The sequence below is a fragment of the Dermochelys coriacea genome, chromosome 3 (assembly GCF_009764565.3).
Source record: "Dermochelys coriacea isolate rDerCor1 chromosome 3, rDerCor1.pri.v4, whole genome shotgun sequence".
Taxonomy (NCBI): Eukaryota; Metazoa; Chordata; order Testudines; family Dermochelyidae; genus Dermochelys; species Dermochelys coriacea.
In genome coordinates, this window is record NC_050070.1 from 209,928,497 (window position 1) to 209,946,435 (window position 17,939).

The window sequence follows — 17,939 nt, forward strand, 5'->3', positions numbered from 1 at the left end:
AGGTGTGGCGTCCACTTATGCCAGTGATGAATTTGGCCATTCATTTTTGATTTTTGGTCTATTGGAACCACAATATTAAGTCAACCTTAACTAATTTCCACCTCTCTTCAATCTAGACTGTTCCAGAGTCGTATCCCTCAAAGCCATCCGCTGACGCAAGGTGAGGCTAATGCTGAACTATCCATGAACTACACTCACTCAAATAGAATATCTTGCCATAGCATTTTTAATGTAGGTTTGGGTAAACCCCAAGATAGATGTTAGCTTTTTGGAACTATAAGGCTTATTTCCCTTATAAGATACCTGCATAAGATGTGTAGCCATGTTTGTGGCTTCTGCTTCTTCCTCCCCTAATTGTTTTTTAATCTTAGGGAATTTTGCTCCCTTCCCCACACCCCAAAAAAGTGTGTGTGTGGTGGTGGGGGGGGAATTACTAGTGGCTTCCTTATACTAGCTCAGCTACACCAGACATGCTACAAGCCAATGAGAGAGAGAGCTCTCCCGTCGGCTTAACCACCTCCGCAAGACGCGGTAGGTATGTTGGTGAGAGAAGCTCTCCCCCCTTGACCTAGTGTTGTCTACGTGAGTGGGCTGAGGTCGGTATAACTGTCACTCATGGAAAAATTCACTTCCCTGAATGACTTAGTTTGACATGACTAAGTATGTAGTGTAGACCAGGGGTTGGCAACCTTTTAGAAATGGTGTGTCGAGTCTTCATTTATTCACTTTAAGGTTTCTCATGCCAATAATACATTTTAACATTTTTAGAAGGTCTCTCTAACTCTACATACAACAATAGTTTGGTTATATAAATATATAACCAAGGTTTTCAAAAATGTTTAAGAAGCTTCATTTAAAATTACTGATCTTACACCGCTGGCCTGCTCAGCCCGCGGCTGCTCTGGGGTTCCGTTCACATAGGCCGGCAGCGGGCTGAGTGGGGCCTGCGGCTGGGACCCCGGCTGACAAGGGGCTGGCAGCTAGAACCCCGGGCTGGCAGTTGGCTGAGTGGCTCAGCCCGCTGCCAGTCTGGGTTTCCATCCGCTGGCTCCTGCCAGCCAGGGTCCTGGCTGCTGGCCCTGCTCAGCCCGCCGCCGGTCTGGGGTCCTGGCCCTGTCCACATAGAGTAGGTACCTACCTTCTCCCTGGTTCTAGCCATTCTCTTACCCTCTCTGCACTGAGATGAGGGTGGGAGTGCGCTGAGAACAGGGCTGGGGGTGAAGGAGCAGGTTGGGGTGCAGGTCTGGCCAGGAGCTAGAATGAGGGAGGGGGCTCAAGGTTGAGGCAGGAGGTTTGGGTATGGAGTGCTTACCTGGGCAGCTCTCATTTGGTGAGATGGGTGCAGGTGAGAAGGGGGGGAGGTGCAGGAGCTCCCGTTTGGTGCTCAGGGTAGGGGTGGAGATGTGGGGGGGGGGGGTGCAAGAGTCAGGGCATGGGGGGAGGAGGGGGCACTGGGTATGGGTGCTGGAGTCAGGGCTGGGGTTGGTGGGGGGGAGGGGGGGCGTGTAGGGCAGGAGGCTGGGCTTGTGTGGGGGGGCAGGGCACGGGACTGGGGGGGGTGTGAGGAGAGGGCAGGGGTTGTGGGGGTGCTTCCAGCCCCCTTCCCTGAGCGGCTCACGACAGAGGGCTGGAGGGGATATGCCGTGATTCCACCCCCCCACCCTTCCCCAAGGTCCCGCTGTGGTTCCGCTTCTCCCTCTCCCCCTCTGTAGCAAGGGCCACCGGCTGATCTGCAGGGAGAGAAGGAGGGGCAGGAACCCAGCATGTTGGGGGAAGAGGCGGGGGAGGGGAAAACTTGCCTGCCCTGCAAGGAGAAAGCAGTGGGGGGGGGGGAGTGGAGAAGAGCAGGCCGGGCAGGATTTTTAATGGCATGCTGCTGTCTGCCAGGGTCAGCAGACTGGGGGGGCTTGATTTTTGCTATTGTTAATGGACAGAAAAGGTGCTTTTTTTTTTTTTTTTTTTTTTTTTTTTTTTTTTTTTTTGGTAGCTTAGTAATGTCCTTAAATATAAAATAGTATCTGTTATCTGTTCTAGTTGCTGCCTCAAAACAACTTCACAATTCCCAGACTCCAAATCAAATGGCTCCTAGAACAGATGTCTCAGAATCTAGTGACCCAGCCTGTCTCTCCAAAAGTCAGGTATCTCAAAACTTCTAAAATCAAAGACTTGATTTTAGTAACTATTTTATTGATCTATTGATCTTAGTAACTATTTTAGAGGCCTACAGGATAAATTCAAGATGGTGAAATCTGAGTAGACAGACCACCCGCTTCCACCTCCAACAAACATGATATTTAGGGTACATGGGCATTTAGAGTACATTATGCCTTAACATAAACATACAGACAAGCTAGTATCAGGACACAATTCCTAGCCACCTTCACCCCACAAATTTCCATATATTAGAAGCAAAGCATGATCTAGCTAGTATACTTCAGTAGTAGGGTAGGTTATATAAATTGCAACAAACAGCTACACAAATTTTGATTCTTAGTATAAAGATCAAATAAAAGTAATTCCATCTATTCCAAATATAAAACTTCTGACAGGGTTAAGAAAATAGCTACAAGAATGATTTTAAGATCTCGAAAACCTGCCATTCAGTGAGATTAAAGTAGTACATAAGAATGGCCATACTGGGTCAGACCAAAGGTCCATCTAGTCCAGTATTTCTGGCAAACAGAAGCTAGGCACACTATCCCTGCCCATCCTGACTAATAGTCATTGTGGACCTATCCTCCATAAATTCATTTAGTTCTTTTTTGAGCCCTGTTATAGTCTTGATCTTCACAACATCCTCTGACAAGGAGTTCCACAGGTTGACTGTGCGTTGTGTGAAGAAATACTTCCTTTTGTTTGTTTTAAACCTGCTGCTAATTAATTTCATTTGGTGACCCCTAGTTCTTGTAAAGTAAAATCTTATTTATCCAATAAATGGTTGTCATCTCAACCATGTTCTACAAGTACCTGTTTGGGAGGAAGACTTGTGATAGCAGAAGGCTCTCTAATCTATCAGAGAAAGGCATAAGAAGACCTGATGGCTGGAAACTGAAACTAGGCACCTCTTGTCTAGAAACAAGGTGGTATGAGGGCTTGTCTACGTTTACTGGGGGATCGACGCGCGGCGATCAATGCATCGACCGCAGATCACTCCCATCAACTCCTGTACTCCACCGGATCAAGAAGGGTAAGGGAAGTAGATGGGAGAGCATCTGCCGTCGACATCACGTAGTGTGGACTCCATGGTAAGTAGATCTAAGCTATGTCAACTTGAGTTATGCTATTCACATAACTCAAATTGCATAGCTTAGATTGACTTTTCCCTGTAGTGTAGACAAGACCTTAGAAGTGGTGGACCACCACCACTTGGAGTCTTTAAATCAAGGTTGGATGTCTTTCTACAAGATGCTGTAGCTTAATCACTTGGTATGGGCTTGATGCAGGGGGTCACTAAATGAGATCAGACTAGAAACATGATCATAATGCCCTTAGAGCTACAACCTACCTACCTAACCCAGTAGTCAAAATTACTACATCAATTTGTTACATTGTATTGTCAACAGTAAATCTAATATGCCATCGTGCTGCCCATATTATCTAGTTTGGTTAGGTTCCTTTGGTCTTGACCAACCTAATATTGTCCTTGGCAAGCTTTGCTCCCTCATTGGCTGCCTCTGCTTCCAGATCACCTGCTGGTCCTAAAACAAAACTTTGTGCACCCTGCTGTTAGCCTCTTGTATGATAACTTGACCTTTTTTCCTACTTTGTTTCTTAAATTGGTATTGGATTCATGACAGTACGTTACTTGTCAGGTGCTGACTAGTTCTCTTCACAGCCTCTTGTGAAAGACCCCGTTAATTCACTATTAATGAGTCCTTTCTGCATGCATTACAAACAGAGTTTGTTCTATTTTCAGCCTTTCTCTGTGGTAGGGGAAAGAGACTCTGGCAGCAGGACAGTATATGGAATAGACTGGGAAGGCACTGCATAGGTGTGTGGGGAGCCATGTAGGGTACATACTCTAGGGGTTGAGGTGTATCTTTACTTGCCTAAGCAGTGCCTCGCTATCTGCACCGCTACTTATAATCTTGCTTGGAGGGCCATGTACTGCATGTATCAACATCTTGCTGTAAGGAGTGTTCAGTGTAGATATACCCTTATGTTAAATCTTTATTTGCTATTACAAACTTCCGTGAACTGTAAAATGATCATACACTTAACCAAAATAATCGCATGCTATTCTCCTGACCCTGCTTGGGTCACAAGAAGGACTGAGTGTAGTAACCCTGGCCCTGGCATTAGCACCTGCTGCATCTGTGGTGTAGTAGCACAGAATGCTGTCTTGGGAGTGGGGAGCCAGTAAGAGGACGGCTCAAACTGGAGGATAGGGGGCAGCTTGGAAAGTACCCAAAGGGGTCAGTTGGACGGTGGTTGGAGAAGAGGGTGAAGAGAGGTTGTGCTGAGGTGAAAAGAGGATTGACTAGAGAAAGCTGGACCATCAAGGGCACTGTGGAAGGAGCTCGGCCATGAGGGGCAAAAAGTCTATGGCCAGTATGCAAATTCCCCTCCTTGTGCACTGAAGCTATAAGGTTCTGGAACTGGTGCAAAACCAACTATATCCAGATTTTCAGCAGCCTACTTTCTAGGCATCCAGAACACCATTGCCAATGCCCTCACCAGACACTTCTCCCACAACTGCAAATGAGATATGGACACTCTCAGGTCCTCCATCCCCATCCCTAGAATATGTCTTGGCCAGAGATCGATCTCTTCACCACCTCTGAGAACACTGTGTCCTCTCTTCTGTTCGGTGGAGCTGGGTCACCACTCCTTGGGGATGCCTTCCTTTCTCTGTGGAAGAGGAGTATAGTCTATGCCTTTCCTCCAGAGCCCCTAATTCTAAGGGTGATGGATAAGATCAGGCAGGACAAAGCCAGAGTTACTCTTATAGTACCTACCTGGCCAAGCTTGGCACCATCTGTTATGTGCTTCAGTTCTGTATCCAGTCATTGACCAAGCTCCTGACCATTCTTCATCTCCTGTCTCAGGAGGCGGGGCGTGTTCTTCACCCCAGCCTGGTGGCTCTGTCTCTGAGCTTCGGTCCTGGATGGATCTCAGATATAGAAAGTCCCTGATCTATGGAGATGCTGCAGGTTTTACTAAACAATAGAAAAACATCAATCCACACTAAACTGCAAAAATGGAAGTTATTCGCCCACTCGTGGTCATTACAATCTTTGGCCTGAATTGGTTCCTTTTTCTGGATTACTTGTCAGATCTGAAGACATCCGGTTTATCCCTCAGGTTGGTCAATGTACATCTGGCTGCTATATTAGCCTTTCATCCCCCAGTCAAGGGATTCTCTACTTTTGCTCACTTGGTATTGTCCAGATTTATTAAGGGTCTGAGTAATCTCTTTCCTCACATTAGACAGCCCACTCCATCCTGAGACTTCAACCTGGTTCTCAGCCACCTGACGAGACCTCTGTTTGAATCAATGGCTACCTGCTCCCTTAATTTATCTATGAAGATGGCCTTCCTAGTTGTCGTCATGTCAGCTCATAGGAGCAGGGAGATTGGTTAAGATGAACATCTGATGTAACCTTGGGTAGGAACCTGGGATGTGGACATAAAGACTTTAAGAACAAGGGGGGGGGGCAAGGCAGGGGGAGGAGAAATCTGCCACCAAAGCTCCAATCTGTCCATCTACTTCTGAGGGAGAAGTTTTCCCCAAAACCTCACTGGACTCAGCAGGACTTCTGTACTTGTTCTTCTACACTCTGGATTTTAAAATGGCCTTGGCCTTCGACTTGGCTAGGACTAAGCAGTGGAGTAGATCGGCTAGACTTCGGTCTAAGGGGACTCCCATGTCTGCTAAGACTTTTGACATGGGTATCTACAGCTGTTACGAATGCAGGTGCTTAGCCTCTAGGGACTCAAGGACACACAACCATATCGCAAGTGACCTCTATTGCAATTTGTGAAGAATATTCCAGTTTGAGAGATGTAGACCCCCCCCCCCCACACACACACACCTATTCTTCAGTCCATACTTTCTTGAAGCATTACACCCTGCTCCATATCCGATCTGATGTGGCACTTGGATCTGCACTACTGTCTTCAGTTTTTGATTCTGATGTCCCCTCGGGATATTTCTCAGAAGTCATCCGAAGTGGAGCACCCCCGGGGACACTACATGAAGGAAACGTTACACCTCCTGAGCAGTAACGATAGGTCTTGTGTAGATGTGTTCCTGTGGGTGCTCCACCCCTCTCTGCCTGCTGCTTCCTGTGTCTGCTGCTTCCTCTCTCTGCTCTGGTTGTGTCTCGGCTCATTATTACGGAAAAATTGCTGACTTTCTCATTTTTACCATATAATATAAATCAATTGGAATATTTAATATTGTACTTGCATTTCAGTGTATAGTATATAGAGCAGTGTAAACAAGTCAGTGTCTGTATGAAATTTTAGTTTGTACTGACTTTGGTAGTGGTTTTTTATATAGCCTGTTGTAAAACTAGGCAAATATCTAGATGAGCTGATGTATCCCCTGGAAGAATTCTGCATAGCCCCTATGGGTTATGGGTACCCCTGCTTGAGAACCATTAGTTTTAAAACCAACAGCCATTTGTAGTGGTAGGTTACTCATTTGCTACACAGTTGTCCTGGAGGTGTTGAAAACCTGACTTTCACTTAAGTACGTGCGGCTTTGTGATCAAATGGCAGCCTTGTGGGTTCCACTTGCTTATAGTCCTTCTTGCTGATGCTGAAGTCACTATACCCACCAATACACCATTTAAAGAAGTAGTTTGGTAGCAGCTAGGAATCCCTGAAATTCTGTAGTGGAGAACACAATGCTTGCCATCGCAGTGGGAGGGGAGGGAACCAGCTCCCACTAGTCATCTTATGATGATGACATCCATGCTTTCTTCTGCTTTGATAGTGCTGCATCTTTTGAATTTTCTTTTAAGGATACGTGCTGTGATTCACTTCTGTGGGTAGGACTGCTTAAAAACTGCCTGTATCCCACCGTTCATCTTTAGTAAGTGCTTTAAGAGCCTTTCTGCTAACCGTTTGTTCCTCTTCAATCCCATTCAAAGCTCTGCATTAGCCAGTGCCACCACTTTCCCATCCATTAGAGCCCCTGTGAAGCATTTTATGAAGTCCAGCTGAGTCGCATTGCTTGCAGTAATAAAATCATTTGTTTCTGTTGCTTTTACCGTCATTGTACATACATATATTCTTGGTGTAGTACTCACCGTGATAGTGTCATGGGCGCGAGCGTCTTTTGGGCTAATGCACCTACTTCACTTTCCATGCAACATTTTCACAAAGTGACTGCTTCATACAGTTTCTCACCCAGTCTCTTATGTGGAAACTGCTTAACGGATGCCCTTGGGCTTCTGGCTTACTACAGGAGAAGCAGTTTTTCTCAGAAAAACGTGCCATGGGACCTGGTATAAGGCGAGTCTCTCCCATAGCTGGCACTTGTCTCAGCATCTTCCTCTCTAATCTTGCCTGATTCAATTTATGGGTGCAAGTTTTATAGCACATAAGGCACCACCAAGTATTCTCCAAAGATTCAGCTACTAATTGGTACTCTTTGTCTCCCCAGTTGATGCGCAAGAACAATGACCAAAGTAAAAGGATTTTGATTAAATTACACTGGGATTGTAATTATATTGTTAAGTAAGGATGTGCATAGCATTTGTGCATGGATTTTAGTAACTGCTGGTGGCATGCTGGTGTCTTAACCAGTACCTTATTACAACTTTTTGGCATAATAAACAAAGCTGATAATTAGGCCTGTCAAGCAATTTAAAAAAAAATCGTGCTGTTTAACAGTAATAGAATACCATTTATTTAAATATTTTTGGATGTTTTCTACATTTTCAAATATATTCATTTCAGTTACAACACAGAATACAAAGTGTATTCTCACTTTATATTTTTGATTACAAATATTTGCAGTGTAAAAAAAAAAGAAATATTTCAATTCACCTAATACAAGTACTGTAATGCAATCTCTTTATCATGAAAGTTGAACTTACAAATGCAGAATTATGTGCCAAAAAAAAAGCACTTAAACAAAATCATGTAAAACTTTAGAGCCTAAAAGTCCATTCAGTCCTACTTCTTGTTCAGCCAATTGCTTCGGCCACCGTTCCAGAGGATTAGCATCCATGCCAATCATGGGTTCTGCTCAACAACAACCCAAAGCATTGCAGACCAACGCATGTTCATTTTCATTATCTGAATCAGAAGCCACCAGCAGAAGGTTGATTTTTCTTTTTTGGTGGTTCAGGTTCTGTAGTTTCTGCATTGTAGTGTTGCTCTTTTAAGACTTCTGAAAGCATGTGCCACACCTCATCCCTCTCAGATTTTGGAAGGCACTTTAGATTCTTAAACCTTGGGTTGAGTGCTGTAGCTATCTTTAGAAATCTCAGTTAGGTGAATTGAAATACTATCTCACCTTCTTTGTGTTTTGTCAAAACTGCAGTGAAAGTGTTCTTAAAATGAACAACATGTGCTGGGTTATCATCCAAGCCTGCTATAACATGAAATATATGGCAGAATGTGGGTAAAACAGAGCAGGAGACATGCAATTCTCCCCAAAGGAGTTCAGTCACAAATTTAATGAATGCATTATTTTTTAACGAGTGTCATCAGCATGGAAGAATGTCCTCTAGAATGGTGGCCAAAGCATGAAGGGGCATATGAATGTTTAGCGTATCTGGCACATAAATACGTTGCCACGCCGGCTACAAAAGTGCCATGCGAACACCTGTTTTAAATTTCAGGTGACATTGTAGATGAGAAGCAGGTAACATTATCTCCCATAAATGTAAACAAACTTTTTGGCTGAATAAGAAGTAGGACTGAGTGGACTTGTAGGCTCTAAAGTTTTACATGGTTTTGTTTTTGAGTGCAGTTGTATAATAAAAAACCTCTTACATTTGTAAGTTGCACTTTTGCAATAAAGAGATTGCATTACAGCACTTGTTTGAGGTGAATTGAAAAATACTATTTTTAGAGTGCAAATATTTGTAATAAAAAATATAAAGTGAGCACTGTACACTTTGTATTCTGTGTAACTGAAATCAATATATTTGAAAACTTAGAAAAGAGCTTTCATGTGATACCCATCTTGACCCCTTTGTCACATATTATCAAAATTTCCACCCACTGGTGGAGGCCCTGGGAACTGGGGCCTGGAGGCAGCAAGTACTCCCTGAGTTACCCCTTCTCCCCCCGATTGCACAGAGGGGCACACCATTGATTAAATTATGATTCTGTAGATTTTTATGAATCAAATGATACCTTCCTTAACTTTCTATCATTAACCAGTGCATGGAATTACATATGTTCCCAGACTAAGAAGGTTCCTGACTGAATCTCAAGTGGAGTTAGGTACTCAGCTCTCTTTGAGAGGTGGGACTTAGGACCCACCCCTCTCTTCAACATTTACTATTAATTAGCTTAACCAGATTCCCGTGCTCTGTATGCTGGCTTTTATGAATCCCATTCTTAGGCACCTGACTCTTCCCATGCATTGTGTAGGGATCCTGGGTGCCTACCTTTGGGGTTGTGAATTACACTAAGGTCTGGTCTGTACTTAACATTTAGATTGACATAGCTACAGTGCTCAGAGGTGGGAAAAATCCAACCCTCCTGTGTAAGGTAGGTAGCTGTCACAACCTGATTCCCTGTGTAGCCATAGCTAGCTTGACAGAAGAATGCTTCCTGTTGACCTGACATTGTACAGGGAAGTGGCGTTCCTACCATCACTGAAAAACTCCTTCTGTCTGTGTAGCATTAATCTGCATTATAGGGTTCTGTCAGTTTAGATATGGCATCATCGTTATGCTGGGATAGTGTAGACGTAAGTGGTGCAGTGCCAAAGTCTCCCTTGTGAATCCCACTTTCTCTATGATACGTAACTGTAGCTGTTCTTAACTAATGACTTGGACAGGGCAGGTTGTGATTCCAATTCAGCGCAGGGAATTGAAACTTCAGCCCAACCACAAAGTACTCTTGCTTTGTATAGTATTGTAGTGGAGCACAAGCTCTGCTGTACTTAAGGTCAAGACCAGCTTTCTGTTTAATGCTCAGATCTTCCAAGTGCTCTAAAATCCACGTGGTTATACAGATTGTCTTTGAGTTCAGTGTGCCTTATGGGGATGTGGAATTAGGTCTGTGATCCAAATTTGGGGCCATTTGACCAAGGAGTACCTGAGAGACAGCTTCACACCCCACAAAAAACTCCCAACTTTTCTAAAGGTTGACATTTTTTTGCAACCTTCTTTTGCACACAGAGATCAAACCAAAGCAACCATCATCACACCTTGGTCTCAAGTGCTTGAGTTACCCCAACAGTGTAAATGCCACTCACCAACCCTGTGGGGAAAATGAGATTACAACAGTAAAAGGAGGATTAGTTTAGTTCTCTGGATGGGTGGGGGCCTAAGCAGTTCTAAACCTTGTGAACCTACTGGATTATATTGAGTGCATGCAGAGGGAGGCTAAAGGGTTTGAAAGCTAGTTACACCTCATGGGACCTGAGTGACTCAAGGGAGAACATTGCAGCAATTGGACCTGTGCACCACTTGGGCACTGAAAGTTCAAATCCAATTGTTGGCACAAATCTTAAATTAAAAAAAAAAACGTTCCTCCAATCTGCTTCTATCAAAAGGCTTTGTTTACATTGGGAAAGGTAATCTGAGTACAGCAGACTATTCAGAAGGCCCTGAAACTATTTTTGAAGAGAGAATAAATTACACATGCCAGTACTGGGAGGGGAGGATGCCTGGGGTGGAAGAGTAGGTGGGAATATGAGGAGAGGGTTTGGGATGCAGGGAGGGGAGGTGGTTATTTGGGGATGGATAAATAGGAGAGTGAGTGGGTGTGTCTAGTGAGGAGCAGGGGGTGGGGATAAGGTAGACGGGGAGGTGGGGGTCACTAGGAAGTAGTTGAGTCCTATGGGACTGCGGAAGAACAGGGACAGGGCATTTGATCAAGCCTACATACCTGTCTTGTGTGCAAGAATCTGTGGATCCCAGCTTCTCTAGGAGGGTCTGACCCCTCCTCCCCATCCTCTTCTACGAGCTGGGATCTGAGGAATTGTGTTCCTTTGGGGGTGCCTGAGCCACTTGGCTTGCCCCCGCAGTGTGTTAGAATCTGGGGGGTCAGTCCATCTGTGGAGGTCTGAACCCTTCTCCCTGCCCCCCATGTATGCCAGGATCTGGGGAAGTCCTGCTCCTCCGGGTGTGAAGCTAAGTAGCATACTGTGTGAAATCAAGGGTGGTATGTAGCAAGCACATAGCAGCTGTGTGGTCTAGTGGAGAGAACAATGGTCTGGGACTTGGCAAACCTGGGCTCTATTTCTGGCTTGGCCACTGACCTGTGGGATGACTTTGGCCAAGGCATTTTAACCTCTGTGCCTCAGTTTCCCCCCTTGGTACTTTGCGGATAAGGTTTCTCTCCTTGAGATCTACTGATGCAAAGTGCTATGTAAGAGTCAGGTAATATCATTACTTGGCCACAGGAGCATCTAAAGTGCACACTTACATGATGATTACACCTGCCTAAATGACCACCGACTCCTACTGACATTACTTTCAGTTTAAAAAAAAAAAAGTGCAGACAAAACTAAATGACACAAATTCTTTGTTAACACAGAGTTAAGGTTGCCTGGTGGTATTTTGTGTCCTTCCAGGATGTCAAGTTCAGCAAATTCAAACTTGTGTAAACCAGGAAATAGAGAATTAAGGTGCACACTCATGCCCTCTTTGAGCAGTGCCCCATTATGCTCGTAAAACATCCTCGTACTCTGCTTTTGCAATGGTCTGAACAGAAGTTCTGCCCTTCATTGAGTTTTTGGTAAAGGGTAAGTGAAAATATAGTGTTAAATGGTGCATAAGGGGGAAGATTTGTAACGGGTTTAAAACTTAGTAGATGTGGTGTTCTATCTGTGGCATTGGCTAAGTGCAGGTTACACTCATCTCCCGCCTAATTGCTGATAGTCCCAATGGCAAGAAGTCACCTGTACCGTGCTAGTGACACATCCTACACAACACAGCACTAAAATGAAGTGTACTGGATCTCTCAAGGTATGCATGCACCTCTTTTTCCTTTGATCTCTCCCACACACAGGGCTCAGAGGGAGGTGCTCATATATTACTCCTGAGGGCATTCTGCACACAAAAAAATCTGCGCACAATATTTTAAAATTCTGTGAAATTCTGCAAATTTTATTTGTCAAAATAACACGACGTAATCACACCAGTTTCAATTATTTTGGTAATTTATTTCAAAATACCTGTCAGCAAGTATGTCTGTAACAATGCAGACACACACACAAATTCCCTCAGGAGTAGAGTTTTAAAGAAACCACTATGACTACCCAGGTTCTCTGTCCTCTGTCCCCTCCTCCCCAAGACCAGCCGGGGGGCCAGACACCCCCAATACCTCCCCACTAGAGCCCAGCCATAGTACCTCCCCCATACACCCAAAATCCCTGCCCTCGAGCCCAGTTGTGTGGGTGGGGGGCCAGCCCAGATACCTGCACCCTCCCCAAGCCCAGCTGCGGAGCCCCCCTTTCCCAGATACCCTCTTCCCCCAGAGCCCAGACACCTGCCTCTTCTTTCCCACCCCCTGAGCTCAGCCGTTGTCCTCCAGATCAGACACCCTCTCCCAGAGCCTAGGGATCCAGAGGGAGAAACGGCTTGATGCTTGGTCCCACGTTTGCATGGAGTTTGCTGCGCGCTGCCGTCTCCTTCCCTCAGGGTGTGCTGTGAACTGCAGCTGCCAGGAACCCTCTCGCTCTCTCCCCATCCTCCCCACAGCGTCTTCATGTATGAAATGAGCTCTGCCAGGCCCAGCAGCCCCTAGTGGCGGCCAACAGCACTGCAGCCCATTTCTGTGGGGGAAAGGATATTCTGTGTGCACAATGTTAATTTCTGCAAAATTCTGCATTGTGCAGTGGCGCAGAATTCCCCCAGGAGTAACAAACGCCCCCAGAGAGCTACAGCCCCCCACTTTGCCTCATATCACAATCACAGCTCTTCCAAGCTGCTCTGATTAATCCATCCACCATTCAATACAGCTACACTTAACAGGGAAAGCTGCTAGAGTGCACAGAGATAAGTCCCAATGGCTATTGCCAATTCCATGGGGGCTGTGGGTGTATACCTTAAGTCTGTATTTCCTGGTTTTCACCAATTTGAGGTTTGCTAACTTGACGTTCTGGAAGGGTACAAAATACCACTTGGCAATCTTAACCATTAACTCAGTTTGTTGTTTGTTTGTTCCATTTAATGAAGTTCTGCATAGTTGTAGCTAATCAGTATTCAGAGTAGCAGCCGTGTTAGTCTGTATTCGCAAAAAGAAAAGGAGTACTTGTGGCACCTTAGAGACTAACAAATTTATTAGAGCATAAGCTTTCGTGAGCTACAGCTCACTTCATCGGATGCATTTCGAATGCATCCGATGAAGTGAGCTGTAGCTCACGAAAGCTTATGCTCTAATAAATTTGTTAGTCTCTAAGGTGCCACAAGTACTCCTTTTCTTTTTGCTAATCAGTATTGGAATTGTCTTGGCCTATCCACATTTGTCAGCTAGACCGTTAACATAACTGAGGTTCCATCCCTATTGTGGGGGTGGCTATGCTTATACTACACGCAGTCTCCAAGAAAGAAACCTCTAGATTTGCATATAAATTAGATACACTGTTCAGCTCAATCATGCTACACTCTTGCACTTCAATGATTCAGGATGGGAACAAGGTTAAAAGATGGCTTTTTTCCACCTGAAGTGAAAAGCTATGGATTACTTTGTGTTGAACTCCATTGTCGTAAATGGCAGCATGGTGTAGTGGTTGTGAATGGCACAGGAGACTAAATTTTGCAACATGGTAAATCTCTGAGGCCAGTGTAGGTGGGGGAGTCCTCTCTCCACAGGAAGGAATAATGGTAGTGTGGTCAATCATCACTGTCTCACATCACTTGATAATGACCTACGTGTCTCATAGGAGCAGAGTTGACGGGTTCTAAAAAGGAACCCTGTCTGGCTGGAAGACTGCGGTGTGTTGTAGAACCCTGAATGTATTAATATAGAGGAGAAGCTATGCAGTGGCAATCCTCTACTCCGTCAGACCCGTGTGCCTTTCCACTGTAGGGAGGGGATGAGGAAGCCATCACACTGCCACACTGGGGCAGTGAGAGGTAAACAAGATACAAGAGTGAGATTTGAGATTAAAGGATTGAGGAGAAGAGACTGAGGAGGCTTCTGCTGCCCCCACAAGTCCCTCACTTTAAACTAAGGTTACTAATCAAACTTGAGGGTCTGGTGAGGGGAACAAACCATGAGTGTTTTCTAGGTATGATGCTGTCCATTCATTAATGGAATGAAACCCTTAATAGCTGGTATTGGTTTAATAACATGGCTAATTTTATAGCTCTACCTATGTCTGTTATGGGTCTTCAACTAGCTCAGAGTCATCAAAATTTGTAGCTTGGGAAGGTGGGGAGATCAATATGTCTTACATCTTTCAGATTTTATATTCTGGGCATCACAAAGTGTTCAATAGTGAAAAAGTGGATTTCCTGAATTCTTGGCTGAACAAAATAGATGGCCATTTTAAGACTAGGCTCTCAAAGCTTCTTTCTACCTTTTAGGATCCAAATCTTTCTGCAGCTCAGTCTTCTCAGGATGGAGCAGGAAAAGTGTAAGTAGCACTAATACACACTCAAGTGTGCTAGACATATGTGCTTTAAAAAATAATCAAAGTCCTTCATAGTGAACTTGAATGCATCTTTCACACTTTTTTCTCCACAGAGAGTATCTTACCTACATTTCAAAGTCAGCAGTTCTTCCAAAGCTATCTTCGACCTCCAATGAATTTGAGCAAGTGGCGATGTACAATAAAAGTATGCTCATCTGTGAAGGCTCAGAGCTTTCATTTGAGGAAGTGAGAGCGAAGATTATTTACCGAAAACAAGAAAGATTGAGACGACAAAAAGAATGGGGTACTCTATCTCCTTCCCTTCAGAAATGTCCTTGTCCTTATCTCCAGGGAAAACTAGTTGGTTAAAGTAACTCTTTGTTGCTGTTTCTATTTAGAGGCCTGCATACACTCCCTAGGCCAAATCTGGCATCCCCTCTCCCTTCCAAAGAGTAGAGAAGACATACATGGGACCCTGTAAACATCAGTGAATGTGTCAGATGAATTTCTTCTGTGACTTGAGGAACGTTCTGGGAGGCAGTGCCATTCAGCCCATCTGATAAGAGAGCAAGAGAATGGGACTAGGGTAAAACCCAGGATTTCCTAAACTGACTTCAGTGGCAGTGTCCAGTCAATGTTCTCAAACCCCATCTTTCCAATATAGTACAGCATGCTCTCTCCCTTCTCCCCTGAGGGGTGGAAGGAGTGGCACTTGAGGGGCCAAGAGCAGCCTAACCCTTTGTGGTCTAGCAGCTGATTACCTTCTTCTTACAAACCACAGGAAGCTTGACTTTCCCAGATTTATTGGAGATAGTGAAGGGAGCCAGGAGGTATTTGTAGACAGCTTTAAACTTGCAAACAATAACTAACAAACAAACAATAACTACTCTACAAAACATGCAACAAACATAGTTCACAAATCTTAGAGAAATACAGAACCCCAAAAGGGAAAACGCCTAAATAAAATCACAAGCAAGGAAACAGTCACCCAACACAAACATTTATCCCGAGAAGATAAGAGTTCTGTGACACTGGTTGTCTACTGCTGACTAGCTCATAATAGGGCAGTTGGGAGTGTGAGAAGCTGATGTATGTAGCTGTATGGTTTTATTCTATTTCCTGATTAATTTAGTTTGAACACATTATTTGCCTGTAGCAACCTAAATTGTGACAGCTTTTTATATATCTGTATTTTATTTAAACTAAAGCACCTCATATCTGAGGTGGGGAGAGAAAAGCCTAAATGGACATTCATTGTCTGTTTTGCTTATTATGGTCTTACCATCTTCAGAAAAAGAAGAGAAGGACTATGCAAAGAGAAAAGAATCTGCCATCCTGGAAATGCAGTTCTTGCAGCAGAAGCTGGAACAGCTCAGTCAGCTGACCAAAGACTATCCAGAAGCTAAGCTGGAAGAGGCATCCATGCTACAGTCTGTTCCAGATAGAATGGTGGTAAGTATATACTGTGATCAGCAGCAGCACTTTTGTATCAAGTAGTAAAGTTTAGCTTTCTTGCTATGTCTAACTTGGGTGTCTAACTTTAACCCACGTTTTGCTAATTTAACTTGGAAATCAAGATTCACTGAAGTACCTATTTTCCTGTTTTGTATTTGTTTGACATGGCTTTCAATATGCAATTTTAAAAACATTTTTTTGTAACTATTAAACCAAAAGCCTACTTACACCACCAACGGTTTATTTTTAGCTACACGTGAAAGTTACCATTGTATGGTAAGACTGATTACTTTTTTGTTTCTGGATGGCTACAAGAGCAGTTTAGCAATGATACAAGAGTTTGCCTGTATGTTGTTGTTGTTGTTGTTTTTTTTTGTTTTTTTTTTTTCTTGCAAAGGTTGATCCATGTGTGAAACCAATTCCTGCTCTACAGCAAGATTGGACAGCACCTTCTCAGACGACAAATCTGCAAACCTCATGGTGCCTGGGGCCAGACCAGCTGCAGTCAAGGGCTTCAGCAAGTACTTCAACAGCAGATACTTCTGTTCCACTGCCTGTTGAAGCTGCTAGCCATCAGTCTGTGTCAGAGTCACTATCAATGGTAACATCTGAAAAGGTCACAGGCGAAGCTAAACTAGATCTTGGAGAACTCCGGAATACTCTGTTACAACTTGAGCTCAAGAGTCGTGATGCTGTGTCTCAGCCTATTCAGGAACATTCCACCTTCAGTCATGGCCACTCTGTTGGACAGCAGTAAGTACAAATGGCCTTTCTAATTCTTGCTTCAGATGTTGCTCAGACTCTTTATAATTAGACTACATTACTTTAGCTGTGTATTTTGCTCCTATCCTTGATAGGTTGAAACTCTCTGCAGCTAGTCCTACTGTGAAACTATTGATGGCACTAAAGGAAATCAGCTGGTCTGAATTAAGTGTTATATATCCAGTTGGCCTCTTTTATAACCCAAATTTCTTGTCACACATCTCACCCAAACTCCCTAGTGAGGATTCTTTTTGTGGAACTAATACCCCCAATACTGAATATTACTACAAAGTATCTCTCAAGGATAGAAAACTATGACACCAATGCTTTATAGGGATCATTTTAGAAAATGCAATTCTGCTAATATATATAATATAGTCATTGAAATATCTAACTCTTCCAAGTCTCAACTTTAACTTGAAGTACTACTTCTACTTCCTTTCTGCCACGGTCTGTATCTAAATTGTGGTAATCAAAATGCTAAAGTAATCTTCAAGTACAACTTTTAAATAATTATTCAGCCCCAATATCCCTAGCTTGTCTAAAATACACCATTTTGGGGGCAAACAGGGACAAGCTGGGTGAATAAGCAATGCTCTCCTTCTGCTGTGCAGCTCTGAGGGGGGAAAATCTCCACTGTTCTCACAATCCTGCCTTCACTTACGGTATGCTAAAGAATTAATTATTGGCTCATGTAGCTGTGAGTAGAAGCTTAAGTGTGCAACTGAGTTAAAAGAAGAAGGAAAAAATGAGCTGGAGAAGTAAGGTGGCCCACTACAATGCAAGGAGGAAAATTAGAAGGACTTGCATGGGATGGTGACAGACTGAACCTAAGCATATTGCAGAATTGTCGTTGGATTCAAGCTACATTTAGCAAAGCTTAATAACTGGTCACACTCCCATAAGGCATCAAAATGCCTTAGAATCATAGAAGATTAGGGTTGGAAGAGACCTCAGGAGGTCATCTAGTCCAACCCCCTGCTCAAAGCAGGACCAATCC

The 17,939-nt window shown here is 44.0% G+C and overlaps 1 protein-coding gene across 1 annotated transcript in view; it reads left to right on the forward strand.

Annotated features, from left to right (window-relative positions):
* Nucleotides 1-17,939, forward strand: part of BUB1 (BUB1 mitotic checkpoint serine/threonine kinase) — a 46,762-nt gene that overhangs the window by 4,408 nt on the left and 24,415 nt on the right. Inside the window, exons 5-10 of the mRNA XM_038397099.2 lie at nt 117-160; nt 2,035-2,138; nt 14,676-14,725; nt 14,836-15,026; nt 16,014-16,174; nt 16,575-16,930. Of these exons, the coding sequence (XP_038253027.1) occupies nt 117-160; nt 2,035-2,138; nt 14,676-14,725; nt 14,836-15,026; nt 16,014-16,174; nt 16,575-16,930 (906 nt within the window). The remainder of the gene's footprint in view (nt 1-116; nt 161-2,034; nt 2,139-14,675; nt 14,726-14,835; nt 15,027-16,013; nt 16,175-16,574; nt 16,931-17,939) is intronic.